This window comes from Chelon labrosus, assembly GCF_963514085.1.
Source record: "Chelon labrosus genome assembly, chromosome: 22".
Taxonomy (NCBI): domain Eukaryota; kingdom Metazoa; phylum Chordata; class Actinopteri; order Mugiliformes; family Mugilidae; genus Chelon; species Chelon labrosus.
This window is the reverse complement of record NC_140355.1, coordinates 3,036,040-3,055,222: the sequence shown is the minus strand read 5'-3', so window position 1 is coordinate 3,055,222 and position 19,183 is coordinate 3,036,040. Positions and strand designations below refer to the sequence as shown.

General features: G+C 43.1%; 1 protein-coding gene across 3 annotated transcripts in view; it reads right to left on the bottom strand.

Moving 5' to 3' along the window:
• tcf4 (transcription factor 4) overlaps window positions 1-19,183 on the bottom strand; it is a 212,010-nt gene that overhangs the window by 56,139 nt on the left and 136,688 nt on the right. The window contains exon 1 of one of the 3 annotated variants that reach the window (XM_084572011.1): window positions 10,663-11,108. The exons of the other annotated variants lie outside the window; for them this stretch is intronic. Within the exon in view, the coding sequence (XP_084428137.1) occupies window positions 10,663-10,731 (69 nt within the window). The 5' untranslated portion in view covers window positions 10,732-11,108. Of the gene's footprint in view, window positions 1-10,662; window positions 11,109-19,183 lie in introns of those variants that run through there. 3 annotated transcript variants of the gene reach the window in all.

The following is a 19,183-nucleotide window of genomic DNA, read 5'->3' as shown; positions in this document are numbered from 1 at the left end:
GCTAAAGATATACTGGAAAATTACAGCCGCAATATAATAATAGGCTGTTGACAGAACAAACAGCACACTCATGCTTTAGTTGCTCTCAGCTTCGGCGGTGAAGGTAAACAATGTTTTTCTTTAGGGTGGTACTAGTAGAAAGGTCATTAATATAGAAGTGTTTTCTTTGGGGAAGCAGTGCGATCAGTCACTTATTGTACGTGTAAGCCCAAAGTGATGGCCGAATAATGGTCCCTTCAGTTTGACGAGAGGCAAAGTGAGGGGACACATGCAGTTACTGGGAACCAGCCTCTGGAGTGCAGGGGTTTTCTTGTTTAAGAATGAACAAGTGTTACAGTTCTCTGTCACAATGAGCGACACCAAATGATCTTAATCTGACAGATGCTTTTGTGCAAAACAATCCACGATAGGGGCATTAAAATCAGCTACCTTGCTCCCCGACTCACTGCCACACTGAACTGAACTGTAAAATGGAAAGTGACCACGAGTGAGAATCAAACGTCCCCTGTTGGTATCAGACTATTTAAAAGTTTTCAAACATCCCGGAGTCACTTTTACCAGGAGAGGGCATCCAGCTCTAGTTCTCACTCTTATACTCCAGCTGAGAACTGGAAAAGAACTACCAATAATTTCCATCATTGATTAATCTGTCACTTTAATCTCGTGTGTGACAAAGAATATCAGACAATCCTGCACACACAAAGGAAGGTACAGACAGCATATGTTTAGCATTCACGCCTAATGAATTTAATAACTAAAATAATTTGCAGATCAATACGCCTTTCATCCACTGATTAACTAATCGGCACCGTTTATACTGTACGACCTGAACCCGCGACCCCTCGAAAACTATCACAGGAGAAGAAGTTTTCAGCAGCAGTGTGGAGACACAGCCGGTAAGAGCCTCTAATAGCCAACATATGGAAGCTTGCTGGTTGCCAGCAACACAATCAGGACTGCATTATTTGGTCCACACTGGAGTAATAAAGGAGCCAGATCAAAGAGCTGATTACTTCAGCACTCCGGAGCTGCGGGATTCTTTTCTGTTTGTTCTTTCTTTATGTTGCCCTGTACTTCTCTTTGTTGTCTTTGACTCACTCTTGCTTTCTTTCTTTACTTCAGTTGTTTTGTACAGCCAGGTAATGCTCCCATTTTATGAAACACAGAGCACATGGGAGCTGGAAAGCGTCTATCACTGTGTGTGTTTCTTTATGTGTGTGTGTGTGTGTGTGTGTGTGAGCGGTGATGCCGTTGGATCGAGACGCATCTGAGTACAAACAGCAGCATAAAACAACTCTGAATGTTTGAGAGAGTGAAAACAGACCTAGTCCTAATGACTACCAGATATAGATAGATACATAGATAGATAGATAGATAGATAGATAGATAGATATTATTGTGTCACTGCCGTCATCTTCCTAAGGTTTGAAAAGCTTGACCTTTTTGTTCAGTGCAGAACCAAGCGTTAAAGCAGCGACAGCAGGGGTTGGATCTCCAAACTGCAGGCTTAGTTATTGTGTGTGTGTGTGTGTGTGTGTGTGTGTGTGTGTGTGTGTGTGTGTGTGACCTATTTGCATGCAGCCTACTAGTGCCAGCGCAGGACAGAATGGGCACCAAACCAACGGTCCTCTCAGCGTGGTACACCGACGATCACTACAATGCCCCAGTGTGTGTGCGTGTGTGTGAGTGTGTGTGCGCGCGCGTGTGAGATTGGCTGTTAAATTGCATGCCCTGCACAGATTGGAGCCCGCTACAATATAAATATATTCGCCGTTCAAAAATATAAAAAGATCATGTTGTGTTTTTCTGTTTTTCTTTTATCCGTCGTCAGTCTTGCGCGGAGCAAGGCACTGACACCGGAGCAGTAGGGGGGTGCAATTCTCCTCTCCCCTCATGAAACATGAAAACAAACAACACAACGTCGCAAACCCCTGAATGCTTACTTGTGTAGCGACTTTACAGTTATAGGAGACAGAAATTGATGATGCATTTGTAGACACGCATGAAGGAGATTTTAAGGTTGGAGGATTGACAGGGATGTTGAGAGGAGGTCACTGAAAACCATACTCCAGTGTTCAGCACCACAGAGGCTGCTTCAACGTAACTGTATCATACAGGCTGCTAAACAGACAACTGACTGGTTCAGGTTTTGGACTGGAGATCGAACCACCAGTCCAGTAACCAGTGGATGGCATCCTCTACCTTTTAAGTCTAACAAAAAAAGAACTCGAATACAAAGTGATGAATTGACGATGCTAAAACCTAAGATCAAATAAAAGATGCATGTTAATCCAGGACAATGTATGTCGATTAAGGGCCTTCACATATCCTGCACACTGCACTGTGGTTAAAGTTGGAGAAGATCAGTGGAAAATATTTAAGTCTGACTCAGAATGCTGCATTCAAAGGTACTTGTGAGGTTTAGCAGAGAGGACGAGCACATGCACTTGCAGCAAAAACTAAAATGGAAGCTTAATTTGCTTTTGCTGCCATTGTGTGTGAAAAAGACACAACAACAAAATAACAGTACATAATAAAAAAAAAATAACCTATAATATGCTGTGATATAGGATGTCTGAACAATCTAAGGAATGTTTCACATGATATGTTGAATGCGACGATGGTCACCTGAATGCACCATGTCAAAGACGCAAAAACACTCATCCATCTCTCTGACTGCACTCGGTATCGTAGCTATGATCCTCCTACAAAGCATTTCTGCCGCTGAAGCTAAACTGCTCACAGAGTGTACGTTAGCCGCCTGAGCTAAAACACACCGCTAAATGCCTTTCAGCATTACCGAGCCACATTGTGTTGCAGTTTTGTTGTCTTGTTGTTTAAAGTGTGACAGCTGTCCGGTGTTTATCAGCGAGTCCATGCAGCCTCCCTAAAAGCTCGCCACAGCATGACTGACCCACTAAAAACACACACACACACACCCACATGCGCGCACACACATGCTTAACAAAACGACAACAGCCCCATTTTCCACTTTGATAATGAAGACTGGGTGGGTTTTGTGTGTGCGTGTGTGTGTGTGTGCGGAGGGGCTCTACACTGTGAACAAGCGTGACAGCCGTGGTTTAAAGGCCTTACACACACACACGGGCGCGCGCACACGCACAGCTTTGCTTTATTCTCCGGCCAAAAATGTTAACTCACTTAAGCTTGCATTTCTGCTGTGAAGCCTGTTCTTAGTACATGAGAATAGGCTCGAACACACACACACACACACGTAAACACACGGAAAACTGCAGACACTGAAAATCACCAGCATTCCCAACTAAAAGTAACAGGAGTGAAGGTCTGAGTGACGGCAGCCAAACAGAAACCAAATACGCCTGATCACAGACCAAGCATGCAGGATACACCTACCCAGCACGGAGACTAAGTGTGCAGTGATAACGTAACACATACAGTGTCTAACAGCAGCGCGGGACATAAAACCCCAGCTGGGCTTTTGTTATGCTTTATGAAATTCAAGTTGAGTGAGTAAAACCCAATCCAAAGCACAGAATAAACCGTGTTGCAGTTCTTCTATTTATATACTTCTTCCAAAACACTCAAAGGAATAGGTTCAGCTTCTATTTAAGCCTTTCTTCAAATACGGTGAACCCACCTGCTAATTGTTGTCACATTTATTAACAGTAGCCACATGTATTTATGTTGTTTCACAGCCTGCACAATGTCATACATAAAAGAACTGAGATATATATATTTTTTTCCATTTGTTACAACATACACACAAGCAAAAATGCTCCGGCCCGTGCCATTCATTCATTCAAACCGAGCCAAAATGGCATCTGGTCACTGGTGGCAGACGAATTTTTATGTTCATCTGTAAAAATACTCAATTACAAATGTAATTATTACAGAAAGCATTACTCAACTATGTTCTAATCCCGTGTGGCTAGAAGACAAATCAGGGACTGAGTTATCAACTCCCATTTAGAAGAGGATATACATGATCCTCCTCGCGGTCCAACATGGCTGCTGGGTTGCTGGTTACTATACGTCCAGTTAAAAAGGCTTCTGTAGCCCGGCGGCCTGTGTCGACCCACAGCCAGCCGACCAGACGCGCACACACCATCGTCCGCTGCCGCCGCCGCCGCCGCCTGTGCCCGTCTGCCAGCTGACCACCTTGATGTTCAGAGGCTCGATCAGGCTGGCAGACGCTCAGTCAGACGCGGGGAATCAAACCTGCGACTCCGACACAAAGAGCTTCTCTTCCCGCGGACGGGTCGGCGTGGAAATTCCCAGCTATTTGAGGAATGCCGACGCATTCAGTCCACCTTCCCATATGGGACACGCGCACACACAGAGATGACTCAGTCTCTGAGTGTGTATGTGTGGACACTCATGCACATTACTTTGGCAGCTGCGACCTTGTACGTTTAAGTCAAGGGTTTATAGAGACAGTGGGAGAATATTCTGACCAGAGCCTCTGTTACAGAACCTGCGTACCATCAATGAAATACAGCAGACCTTTGAGTGTATTTATATTCCAGTTGCATTAAGACGCATTATCACTGGTCAGAAGTGTAATCTTCGCATTACAAATAAATTATGGGCCCATGTTGTGGATACAGAGATACGTATTAGATAGAATTGAGATTAACTGCAGAGCAGCTTCTGTGGACCTGGGTAAAGACACTAGCTTAGTCTATTGTGGATTCCTTTTTAGATATTTTGTTTTAGTTTGCATTGAATTTGTAAAGACATATGTATATATATTCCATATATATAGGATAAAAGTGAGAAAATTATGTATATTTTATCTTATAAATAATGGTGATAATGGTCAAATATATTCAATATCACACATGTGATTTGTTCTTGAACAAAATGTGTTTAAATAAATACCCAGGTATCTTGAAAAAAACTATGAGCGTCGAGTTTGTACGGATACAACCTGAAAATGAATTTACACCTCCAAAAACAGCACAAAACCGCCACATGTTGTTGATGCTGCAGCTCAAGCCCTTCTTCATACAGGCTGCGTGTCGCGTCCCACTGCCTGCAAACAAGGCGCCGCGGAGCCATTCAAAATAATGCAAATAGTAAAACAAACCTGGCTCTGCGTGATTTCGTTCTTTAACCTCTGAAACCCAATAACATCACGCATCATTTAAATCCCACAGACGCGACGTAATACATTAGCTCGCCGACCTGAAACCACATTAGAAAAACGCCCCAAAAATGGGAAGTCAGGGAGTAAATCTAAAGTTAATTCCGGAGCTTTGTAACAGATTTAAATTTGCTGCAAATTAACCAGGATGTACCAAATTACATTCAAAACACAAACACACACACACACACAAGGCAAGCCCTGCATATGCAAAGCGGGTATACAACAATGAACATACACCTTTATGCAAGATTAAACAAGAAAGCGTCTCATTATCGCCGATGCATCAGCAGCCAATCTGACATTTATATTTCCAACATGTGACAGCTATGACATCACTTACGGCCTGCTAATTACCCCCCCCCCCCCCCACCCTACATTAGTAATGAAGAGCAGAAAAATGCCAGGAGACAAGAAGAGTCTCCTCCTTCTCTGTTAAATATTTAAATCAAGAAATGTCTCGCACCCAAAAAACAGAAGAGGCTGGAAGAGAAAAAAAAAATCAACAGCCCTTTTTGTTTTAAACATGGAAAACGGATAAAGGAGGATGTTTTCGCGTGATTTCTAATAACTTCTTTCCACTGAACATTTCTCAATATTTTGAATAAAAAGTTACAGGACACTAGAACCATCTGATGACACTAAAACAAATTTTTTTTCTTTGTTATCTGACCAAAGGGCTTGACTTATGTGTGATTCAAATTTATTAAAACTAAAGGCAGAGATTTCCCAGAGTGGCGATCAGAGGCGCTTTCAAAAGTGTCGCATTTGTTAAGAGTACTTAGAGGTGCTTATATGACTATATGGGTTTTAAGTTTCTGTTCAATTCATAAAAAAAAAAAAAAAAAAAAAAAGCATGCCGTGTAAAGACAGCACCGTGTGTGTGTGTGTGTGTCCGTAAGCACTGCTTTGTGTATCAGTGTGTGTATCAGCAGCATCAGTGTCAGATAATCTGATGCAGAAGGATTAAATTTAAGCCTGAACGGTGTGTCAGGCTTTAACCGACAGGAGAGAACACACAAGCGCACAATGTGCACACACACACACACACACACACAAACACACGCAGACCTTAAAGCGACTGGAGGAAAACCGAGTGACCCTGCAGTGCTTACACAGACGCACACTCACTGAATGACATAAATGCGGCTTGGCTGCATGCAAAGAAAGGTCCCGGAGAGCGCAGGAGAGCGGGAGCACTTTAAACGAAACGCACTTTAAAACAGACACACGGATTACACACACGGTAAAAAAGTAACACACTTTTATTTTGGAATGATTTCATTTTAAATTGGTGTATGAGGGGAAAATTAGACCAAAAAGCAACAGACTGTAATAAACTACAAACACACACACTCATCAAAGACTGAGACAGATGTTTTCAGCATTTCCTAAAAAAAAAATCAGGAAGAAGAGGAGAAACACACACACACACACATCAAAACATAAATAACTAAGCTTAGGCATATGAGCGCACACGTACGCAGAAAAACTACAAAAACCCGCAATAAAATCATCTTTTTTGTTCAGACCGAATGACTCAAGCAGATGGAGACAGAGGCCTGAACACACACTCTCACACACACACACACACACACATACACAAAGCATCTATTTATAAAGTTATAATTGCATAACACGCTGTGCTCTAATTCCAGCCTACTGAGCACACAGGATGTCCACACACACTGCTGGCTTCACAAAGGCACGCGCTCATTGGTACATACGCCGCAGATACATACGTGAAGATCACACACTCACACTGTGCATTGTGTGTTAAAGAAAACCAAATGTATATAAAAAAAATAAATAATTGAACGCAGATATTATTTCTTTCTTTTTTTTTTTTTTTTTAAATGTGTGCCAAATATGTTCACGGCTCCAGGTGTGAGAAACTGAAAATGTTTCTGTGGGTCACAGCAGATTCGTTAAACTAACTAAATGAGTAACCGTGTAAGTATTTTACTATTTCAGTCTTTTTCCTTTCTTCTTTTTGTGACGTGAAAGGTGTGAAATAGATCATGAAACCATTCTGGTTTTGTTTATCTTGTGTGCGGAGCGATCAGATCACGTCCACACAAATTTAATTTACCAGATTTAGAAAAAAAAAATGAGATCGACATTTACGTTGGTTCATGAAAACAAGAATTTTATCAGCACTGTTCTGTTCTGAGCTCTTGACAGGCTGAGCTTTTAAACTTCTCTTTGTGTGAAAGGAGTCAAATTTCCCAATAAACGAAGGGACACATTCTCATGAAACATAAATGTATTCAAGGGAAATGTCATTAGCTAAATCTGAAAATATTTGAAAAAAAGCAAATAAGCTTTTGAATGTTTCTGTAAATTCCAAACAATCAAATATTATTTTTGCATTTATCTAAAATTGGAGTGTGTTCACAAAAACATTCAAAATCGAATTTACAAATTCATCCCAGTGAGTCGCATTCAGTGTTGTTTTTACCAGAAAAAAAAAAAGAAACTGCAGATGCTGAATAAATTGCAGACAAACCGAGTCGTCAGTTTAAATTGTTTAAAGTGTGTGTTTCCTGTAGCTGCACACTGAGACTGGACTGCAGGATTTTGGCAGGCTGCTTCAGGACTCTCCTAATTAAAACTTACTGAATATTCAAATGCTGTGTTAGCATAACAATAGCCGGCTGGCCGGGCTGCCTTTAAATGAGGCCTTTTGTTTTAAGCCGAGCTTTCTGCTGCCTCATTAAGCCGCCGGAGCTTAAGTTAGAGAGCCGACAGCCGCTATCCGAAGCTCGGGCCTCGGTCCTCTCCCCGCCTCCACCCCTTCCACCCACCCACCCACACACCCACTCCCAAATCCTCCATTCAGCCTCTGCACTGTTTGGTCTCGCCGGGCCGGGGTTGCAGCAGATACGTCCGTGCCTCTTCTCTCATACCCTAGCCACTCTGCCCCAGTTTCCCCTCGCTCCACTTTTCTGCCTCCGTAACACAGCAGCAGGGGCGAATCTGCTTTCACACAGCCACAGGTTCACCAAGACGACTCAAAGCCAGACGCAAAAATCCTCACAAGCAGACAAATATTACTTTATGTCAGCAATTGCCTTATTTGTGTGTTTTCTCTTTCTGCCAGCGGACAGCGGGCGTAAACAAGCTGTGACACATACAGACAGAGGGAGACAGGGGGTAAAGCGAAGATAGAAAGGAGCTTGGCACCGGATCAAGACCGTCGGCACAATGTGCCATCCAGCAGCCAGTTGCCAAACAAAGCAGTGATGCCATGCCGGGTGGCATCGCCAAACTAAAGCTCTCCGGCACCGAGATACAAAGAAGGCCCAAAGCTATGGCGAGACAGCAGGTACAAAAAGGCCCCCCGACCCGGTAGCCGAAAAGACCGGCGTGGCCATCGCCCGGACGGAACGAAGGCCGAAGTGCCGACAGGCGACGAGAAGACAGAGCACAACTGTTGGGTTTGCGGCGCGGTTCAAACAACTGCGGCTCTGTCTAAAATCATCTGATCGCAGATTACTGTCAGCTCGCGTCTTAAATCCACCAAATTGAAGGATTTTAACCACATAAAAACCAAATCAAAACAAGAGTCAATTTTGAACATTTCCACATAATTACCAACAAAACTAACCACATAAATACAGAGGATGCAAAAAACAGAAGAAGAATTCCATCAAGAAACTTTTATTAAATTATTTACTAAATTGAAATAATCTAATTCCTAAATTAGATAAAAGCCAGATCCGGGATATCATGGGAAAAAATGCATCATTAATTCAACATTTTCGGCCTAAAACCAATCACATGTATTTTACTACGAGGCAAACCAAACTATTAAATGCATCTTTGCTATTCTATAATAACTAGTCAATTTTGTATGAACAAATGTCCACAGCAACTGTTCAGAATGTGACTGATTAATGACCTCAGTGGGCCTTTAAGCTGCAACTTCCAACTCATTCATCTATTTTGCTGATGAGATGAGAAAGTAAAAAAAAATAAAAAATAATTGAGCACAGAAATTGTTTTTGTCTTTCTAAACTGAGTGTCCCCGTTTTCCCCTCATCCTCGCCGTCGTTTGCTCTTCATGTTCTCCCCCCCTCTGCTTTGAGGCTGATGCAAAGCAGCAGCTAAATAGTCGCGGCTGAGGAGAAGTCAGACAGACAGTCCGCTGACAGGTGGATCTGTAGGAAATCCTAGCCGTCCGTCTTCATTTGCACCTGCGACTCGCAGACATTCCTGCTTTTTACGGGAGAGAACCTGTGAAATTCATTCACCTCCGCTTCACTTTACACCCTGCTTCACCTACTGCCCCCCACCCTCCCCCACCACCTCTCTAAATCACTTCACCCTGTTACTGGTGTTTTACAGGTGGGGGTTACTGGGAGACAGACAGGTTCACAGGAGGTCAGACAGCGGCGTACCTGCTGGATGACTTTCTCAGATGGCATTTTCTTTCATTTCCAGTCAGCGGTTTTAGGACTTTCATACACTGGAGTATTTTTTTTTGGTGGAAAATGACGTTCATATGTATCATATCTATACACACACACACATACACATATATATAGCTAGATGTGTATGCCTCAATTTTCCATTTTCTGTCAAAATTAACATTAAAAAAAATCAGATCCTTTGCCTTTGAGCCATAGATTATGAGTAAATTTACAAATATAATGTTAGGCACAAAACATATGGAGTTCTGAGTTAAATAAATATATATATAAATATATATGAGATTCCTGAATGAAAACACAACCAAACCCCTCAAAGCCAAGCGTGTCTCACTCCACTCAAGAGCAACAAAAACATAAAGTCAGTTCAGTAATAATGCTCTTATTTTGCTGCATTTACGTCGATTAAAAAAAAAAAAAAAAAGAAGAAGAAGAAAGAAAGAAAGAAAGCTGCGTGGAGGATTATTTCAAGCTGAGCCTGGAAGCGCCGGATGCGCAATGACCGGGGACTTTTTTTTTTAATAGGTTCTGTAGGTTTGCAGTGTTTATTTATTTATTTTTATATGTATTTTTAAAAATATATCTATTAGCTAATATGGAACACACACTTTAAACACACAGTATGTAGGAGTCTGCACAAAAAGCCGTTTATCCAGGATGCTTCGCAGCACCTACTGTCACTCACTGTCCCCGCTAAACGCACACATTCACACACACACACACTTTCATATATTCCTCCTGATAAACAACGGCCACCCCTGTCTTTTCCAAAAAAAAAACATAAACCGCGACATCAGTCCGGACGCGCTTTGACGCGCGGCGGCAAACCGAATGCGCTGTCAAGTTGGTGCACAAATAAAAAAAAAAGAAAAAACCCCGACTCTCTTCACACCTCTCTCTAACTCCCTCACTCACACACTCTCTTACTCTCCCCTCTCTCTCCCCCTCTCTCTCCCTCTCTCTCTCTTTCTCTGTCATCTTTTCTTTCCTCTCTCTCCTCCTCCCTCCCTCGCTCACTATCCCTCCGTCTGACTCCCAAACCCTGGCGGAGGACGGGGTGAGGAACGGCGGAAAGGAAGGAGATGGAGGAGTGTGCCTTACCGCTTTGCCGTTGTAGTAGTACATGAGTGAGCTGCCTGTCATCCCGGGGATGGTGTACGCACAATACATCGTTCCTCTCCTCCGCAGAAAGAAGAAAAAAAGCCCTCTTTATTTCTCCCTTTTCTGTCTCTCCGCGTCACGCTCTCTTTTTGGTTTCTTTAGCCTACACTCCCCCGCCCCTTCTCTTTTCGTCTTCTCCACCTTTTCTTCTTCTTTTCCTTCCTCTGTTTGAACTTTTCTGGGGTTTGTTATGATCTCAAACTCTCGCCGCTCCGCTCGCGTGCTCCTGCCTGCGCGTTTTTTTCCCCGCCGACAATTCCTTCAGTTGCATTTTCCCATATGGCCGAGCCGAGGCACGCGGAATATGCAAAGTAGGCAGAGAGAGAGAGGGAGGGAGGTAGAGAGAGAGGTAGGGAGAGAGAGAGCGCGCGAGAGAAGTGCCCCTCCCCTTAATTCCCTCTCGCTGTCGGTGTGTGTCGCCGCACAGACACGCGCACACGCGTCAGCGCGCGAAAGGAAAGTGCGTTAGGAAACGGGGAGGTTGAAACGCGACACATAGACACGCGCAGACGCTCGCGGGCGCGCGCACGGTCGCCGACACTCTTTCAACTTTCCACAGTAGGCCTAAATCTGGAAGTGCACCCCCCCTCCCACCCCCCCATATCACCCCCCCTCCCTCGCGTGGAGCTGCAGTTCGCGGCGTCTTTGAACTCGCCGTATATTCACTTTTTCCATCGCTTCCAGACTGCTTCTTTCCGCATCTCCTCCTTTTTTACTCCGTTTTCTTCTCCTTTCCTTTCACAGTTCTGTTCCTTTCTTTGCCCCCTTGCCTCCTTTCTCATCTCTTGTTTACACCTTGACTAAAATTAGCCTAGGCCACCTTCACTGCTTTCTTTTCCCCTTGTTACCTCCACTGTTTTCTTGTTTCCTCCCTTTCCTATTTCCTCTCCTCCTCCTTCACTTGTTTCCTACCCCACCTTTCCTCCAATCTTCACTTGTTTCATCCGCCCTCCCACCACCTTCTCATTTCCTCCTATCCTCCCTTGTTTTCTCCTTTCATCTCCTTCTTCATCACTCGTCTCCTCTCATCTGGTTTCCTACTTACTCACCTCCTTCTCCCACGGTTTCCTTCCTACTAGTTTCCTCTTCTTACCTGTTGTTTCCACCTCCCTTAATCCCACTTTTTTTCCTCCCCTCTTGTTTCTTCCTTTCCCCTCATTTCCCCCTCTCCTGTTTATTGTGGTTTACCCATTCTTTCTTTGCATCCTTCTTTCTCATTCCATTCTCTCCACTCTTTCATGTCTTTTTTACTTACTCCTCCATTCTTGCCTTGTTTCCTCCAATTTCACCTTGCTTACTCCTTCATTTCCCCTCCACTTCCTACCCTTTTACTTCCTTCTCTCCTCCCTTGTTTTTCCCCCCTGTCATTTCCTTTTTTTCTCTCCTTACATGGAAAGGAACAATAATAATAATAATAATAACTGAAAAGAATTTTATTCCTACTTTATTTTCTTTATGTAAAAGTTACTGTAAGGAAATTGTACTCAAGTTGTGCTCCAATCGTCCTATGGGGGGCGCCACAAACACCCAAAAGCTGCTCATCTGACTGAATGTTAGAATTTTTTCTGGCACACAAAGTTACTTATAATATAGACAACTGGCGGTGATTGTTTTATGCAGCTCTTTATCTAAATATGAGTTTGTGTTCAAACAAATATTTTGTGTGAGGAGCTGCTCAACTGTTTGTTTGCAACATGATCACAAAGTTTCATTCAAACTTGTCAGATGGTACCCTGGAAATTAAAGGTAAACTTTACAATACCACGGTTAAGTCTGAGTGACATTCGCTTCTGGGGCACCGACTCCTCCCCAGACGGAGCGAAGGAAGGGCTGTGATATTTCAGGTCGCTAGAAATCGCGTCGCGGTAAGCCCTCACAAAATCCGTCCACGCCGAGAGGGGAAGAGAGATTAAAATAGATACTTCTCTTCCAAAAAAAAAAAAGAAGAAAAGTTTGGCGAACACGCAGGCTTGTTTACCACCCATCTACTGTACAATGACACTGTTGGTGTTCGCACTTTTACTTCGCAACATGCTTTGGTTAAAGGTGTCATTTAGTATTGCACTTCTATAAATTTGGCACGGTCACAATAGACAGATTGAAAAAAAAAAATGGTCAAAATCAGCCAGAATATTAGATATCTTAACTTTCTGTCGACCCGATTTGGTCAAGCTCCAAAGAAACTACATCATACATTTCCCATAATCCACATCTCATGAGGCTGCTTCCTCCTCGTATTGTTTGAACTCTGGCTCATCACACACAGTTATATTATAGCCTAGAGTCTCGGAGCACAGGTCAAGGTAACCGTGATGATATAACTATGACATTGTTGATTATTTTCTCAGAATTGACAAAGCTCCTCCAGAGCCAGGCGCGGCATTACATAACTATTTTCACAGCCTGAGCCGTCCTACAGCTGACAAGTAAACTGAGCCTTGGGTGTAAAATTGGGGAAGTGCCCTTAGAAAATACAGGAAGAAAGAGAGAGCAACATAGGCAATACAATGAGGAGAGGAGAGGAGAGAGAGGAAGAGAGAGAGGAAGAGAGAGAGAAGGTTACAGGCAGTCAACAAAACAGTAGAACAGAGTGATTCAGTCTTCCAAATTTCATATTAACATCGTCATCATTCATCCTATTCAAACAAATAATAGACTCCAAAACAAGCGAACAGACCTCCCAAACCTCTCTCTCTCTTCCTCTTTTGCCCACACTCTCTCTATCCCTCTCTCTCTCCTCTTCTTTCAGCTTTAATTTGATTAAAAAGCGAGCTGCAGGAAGGGGAGGGAGGGCTGATGCACATCTAATAAGTGGACCATCTGTCTGCAGCGCTGGCTGGCTCCCAGCATTGTACCCAACCAGACTGCATGGGAAATGAAGGGAGAGATGGAGGGAGGGATGGAGAGATGAAGGGAGAGGAGAGAAAAAGAGTCCAGGGGAGAAAAAAAATCCATAGAACCCCCTACCCAAAAAAAAAAAAAAAAAAAAAAAAAAAAAGAGTGACCCGGTTGAGGAAAAGAAGCAGAGGCAGCGTTTTTAATTTTGTCTGACGCTTGCTTGGTCAACAAACCTGCAGAGGAGGCGAAGAAGAATGAAGAGCAGAGGAAAGAGGGTGGAGGAGAGGAAGAAAGACAGGAGGGGTGAAGGAGGGGTGGAGGGATGAAGGGGAGCAAGGGAAAAGGGAAGGGAGAAGGGTGAGGAGAAAGGAAAGGGGTAAGTGGAGGAACCAGAAAAGACGAGAGAGGGAGAAGGACGATGAGAGAAGAAGAAAAAATGAGAGGAGAAGCAAAATAAGAGAGAGAGCAAACAGACAAGAAGCCAGGTGAGGAAAAGGGGAGGAAAGGAAGAAGAAGAGAACATGGGATTAGTAAATAAAAATGAGACAGAAACTGAATGGAGGAAAGAAATAAGCAAAGGAGTAAGGTGGAGAAAGGGAGGAAAGAAAAAACACAAAAAGGAAAGAGAAGAAGATGGCAAAAGGTTAAGCGAAGGGAAGAAGTAGAGGAGATGAGAAAGGATGGGGGATAAAGGATTGATTGGGGTTCCGAATCAGAAAAAACAGGCACATTGTGGATGTGGAGGGGAAAGAAGGGATGAGATTAGAAGGTAAGAGAGAAGGACAGACATCGAGCTGAGTGGTCATTTCTGTTTTAACCCCTTCAAGTGACCATTATTATAATATTACGCTGATACCATCACTATTTAAGGTGGACTGAAGATGTAAACTTGTAACACACCACCATCATCAAACCACCTGAAAGACTTCGATATTTCCCTTAACCTACCATGTTGGTTTTGTACCTAAATCTTCCAGAGGTTGTATTCAAAGGTTGGAACACAGGTTGGATGGCTTGTTGATTTTTTTTTAAATAGAACCATAGCGTAATAGTGTGGTAATGACCATCTGCAGAGGTTCTGCCAAACTGGCAAATTCCTGAATGATGAAATGAATCCAGCTTTTCAGTACTTGAACTTCCTCTCGTGTGTGTTGATTATCGTAGCTCCTAAAGCGAGCCGATGGAGCAGATGGAATTGTGGGATAGGTCTAAAGTCAGAGTAGACTTCCTCCTCCCCTTCCTCATCCTACCTCCGACCACAAAGAAGGAGAGTGATGAACAGGGAGGAACCTGTTCATCCTCCCTCCTTCCCTCCCTACCTTCTTTTCCAAACTTCCTCCCAGTCTCTCTCTCAACCATTTCCCTCCTCTTTTTCCTTCTTTCTGTCATGCCTCAAACTCCCTTTCCAGCTCCTTAAACCCATCTTTTTCTCCCTCTGTCCAATCCAATCACACCTCCATTCCCCATCCTCAATCCTACCTAGTTTTCTTCTCCTCCTCCCTCTCTCCTCTGCCCTCACACTCACCCCTCCCATTCTCCCTCTCATTTAAAATTGAAAGCCCCCTCTCGTTTTCCTCCTCTTCACCCTCTTTTTCCATCTTCCTCCTTTGCTTCTTCTCCTCCTACTCCTCCTCCTCGTCTCCACCTCCTTCCTCTCTGGTGGTGAGATCACGGTTAATCCCTGGTTGAATTATAATCTCACATTTCATTCCGATTTCACACTGACGGGATTTTCCTTCACATTACTGTATCCAGTCTGCCTCTCCGTCTCCTCCATTGTCTCTCTCGATATCTCTTGCCCTCTCTTAATATCCCGAGTTTACTTGTTTCCACCTGTTTCATGTTTCCCCTCGTCCTTTTCCTTTCGTCTTTGCTTTTTCTTCCCCTCTAATTTCATTATCTTTACCTTCTTTCATTCCTCTCTCCCTCCACTCTACATTTCTTTTGTTCTTTTTTTTTTTTTTTTAGCAATATCTCCCTTTATTTGTCTTTCTCCCTCACACTGAGCAGCACACTGGCCTCCAGGCTTGGGAACACTCTCTTGCTCTGTCTTTCTCTCTTTCCCTCAAACACACACACACACGCACGCACTCAGCACGACTGCACTTTGTTCTCTCCATACAGCCACTTCCTACCATAATCCTTTGATTTGAGTCTTTTTATGCTGCAGGTCTGAATTCACAAACAGCGAAGTTATCGGCAGGTTTGAAGAGTCGAGAGCAGGCGGCTGCACGCACGCACACAAGAAAGAAAACACAGAGATGCTTTGAAACAGAGGTATGTGTGCGTGACAAGCGCTAGCAAGCAGACTGATTCCGAGTGAGAGGCATTTTTTTTGGTTTCTAATGTCCATCGTGGATATTAAAGTATGTCCACATGACTGCTGTCTGCACCAGTGCAAAGTGCTAGGAGGCAAGCCATGACTCTTCATGCTGCAGAGCCACCATAATGTACAATATTAGTGACAACAAACAAGGCTCATGCCCACAGCTGGCTCACTGACACGACGCCATTAAATCACGTCGATTAAGATCAATGCTAAATGCAACAAAATGTCAAACAAAAAATTACAAAAATGAGTGCCTTAATGCATTTTTTGACATAATGCCTTCTAGTATCACTGGCAGCACCCTCCTTGCTACAGATATCTGTACTGTTGAAATCTATTTCAAATGATGTGTTGAAATGTTAAAGTCTTCTAAAGTTTCAAGTCTGTTTCACATCTAATAACAACAACAAGAGAAGATAATCTGAGGAGAAAAGATACTGCAAATCTTCCAGAAGGAAATTCACAGAACAGTTTGTGGGTCAGCAGCAAGAAGGAAGCATAGCGACCTGTTGGAGCCTTTAATTTATTGATGTATTCATTCATGTATTTGTTCTAATATGTTATTACTATTAATCACCACTTAATAAATAATATTAATTAATTTTCTTTAAATGGTTTTTGCCATACACACTGTATTTTCTGTGTGTGCATGTGCATGTGCGTGTGTGTGTGTGTGTGCAGGGAGGCAAATAGAATGTCTGAGAGAAGAGCGAGGAAAGACTTTCCCTCTTTGGTGTAATCAGGATCAAAAACCTGACGTGGCCTCAATTCTGACAGAGAAAATCAGACGCTAATTTTCCTCTAAAACAGAAAAAAAAAAAAAACTCATAGAGTTGCAGAGAAAGAAGGAGAGACTCCCAAAAGTGTTTGTTGAGGGTGTGTAAGTGTGTCTGTGATGTGAGTGTTTTAGTGTCTGAAGAAGGTGTGTGTGTGTGTGTGCGTGTGTGTGTGTCTGGCATCCATCAGAACCACAGCTTGCCAAAAAAGCAGTAAGCACAGTGCAGAGAGAGCAAGCAGGAGAGAGAGAGAGAGAGAGAGAGAGAGAGAGAGAGAGAGAGAGAGGCAAACAGGAGTGCATGCTAATTATGTATGCATGATTTAATCTGCAACTCAATAATATGCAAATATATTCATATGTTAGTTTCTTAATTAAAAATGCAAAGCAGCCCTTATGGTGATTTTTCTGTGATTTTTCTTTTCAGCCTCACAAACGGAACATTTTGAGAAATTCTACAAATTGGAGGGAAGCTCTTCAGCGGGGGGTTAGCAAAAAAAACAGAAAATAAGAAAAACTTCCCACTTCAACTTCCTGTATTTAGAGAATAGAGGTGGGGCTAGCGGTGCGCAACTGTTGAATGGCAGCGAACTTCACGACGCCACCAAGATATTTTAAACACTGTTCTGCTTGGTGGACGTTTGAGAAGTTACTTTGAAATTCTTCTGCAAGAAATATGGATATCTTATCTGAGCCAAAGTATTGGTCAAGATAACCAACATTCATTTCATGGATATAGCGTCAAGTTGAAATATGACTGCTTTGAGTCATTTTTGTGATGTACTGACCTACTGGAGTCAACAATGTGGAGTTATCGCTCATGCTGAGATAGCACTAGCTAAATTCTTGACTGAATAGCCATACAGCTCTGTGAGACTGACCTTCAGAAGGAAGCCAAAGTCCACAGAGACTCTTCTGTACAGCAATAACTTCCCATTATCAAACATGAATCTTAGCTTTGCCTGCAGCCAAACCAATTTCACAGTAAGAAACCCCCTTATATCCTATTATTTAGCCATGCTAGGAATGGTAGTGTCGGTTGGTCTATGTCCTCGAAGGATTGACGTGAAATATGGTAGACATTTATGAGCCCCAGAAGTTGAGGCCTACTGACTTTGGCGATCCTACTGAATGTAATATCTCCATCCAGCTATTATCTGTGCAGACATTTACAATAAGTCCCCCTCAATGTGAAGAGCAACAGAAATCCCCAGGCATAGCATCACATCTGGACTACATTCCGGCATTGCAGACATGACGGAGCTAGTCGTGACCTATTGACTCATTCATGGACTCGACACTTCTCTCAGGCCGTGACATTTAATCTACAACCGTGGACCGTTTATGAGAAACTGAAGATGATGTCCTTACCTAAACTTTTGAAGTGAGCCACGTGGTGTGCTGTTGAGGAAGACTCAACTAAAGCTGTGTGTTTAAACGTCAGAAAGAGTTCATTTCGGGTTTTATAAAAACCAAATGATAGCGTATGTCATTTCAAGATATTACGATACTATGGAGAGAAACTCAAAACCTCTTAACAAACCACGCCGATGGTCAACGTTGACCAAGGTCAGGCTGTTGGTAGGCATCCATGGCCTGATCTTAAATCTGCGGTGGAGTGCTTTGGTGAGAGAAATCCCTTTGATTGGTTGCTTGGTTTAGAGAACCTTCAACCTTAGAGAATACAACATGATTATCTAGAATGAATAAAGTTTAGACCAACTGATCATGATTAGAGAGAGGACAGCTCTGTACAACATTTTGTAGTTCTCCCTAGCCTCCTAACTCTAGTAACTCTTCCAGTTTCCTAAAGGTTATTTCCTCTCATCAAAGGTATGTGGATTTAGTACCGCACACCTGCAAAACAAATACTGCTATTGAACTGATTTTAGTTTAATCCCTCAACTGACCTTGTGTTTTGGATGCTTGCGGCCCATCAAAGCTCAGACCAGTTTCTAGCGCCTGACTTGGTGTGAAACCTGCTGCCCGCCTGCTGAGAGGTCCATCCAGCGCGGGAGTGCAACCTGCTGCTGAGAGAAAGCCCGCTCAGCACTTTGTGTCGAGGTATGCCTTACACAGAGCGTGCTCAGAATGAAAACAATGATTAAGGATGAAGTTAATCCACACCACCAGCACGCATTACAGCCACGCGTCAGGGTGTGTGTTTCGCGTGTGCAGCGAGGCTGATGTTCAGATCACTAAGACACAGGCTTTGTTGAGCCGGCGCTCTCACCAGAGCAGCCCGTTGTTTCCTTTATGCCTGCTCTTTCCTTTCTACAGCAACTCTTGAAAGAAACAGACAACTGTGATCACAGCTCTCTTGAGGAGTCATTTTTAGATCTAAAAGAGCCGATAATGACACATACCAGTTCATGATAATGTTTATCATGGTCAAAAACAATACAAGACACTTAACACAAAACCTCCTTCACCATTGTGCACAGTATATTAAGGCAGACTTTATCAAAATCAGATACCTGCATCCTAGTTTTCTGTGGACATAAATGGATTTTTCCAAA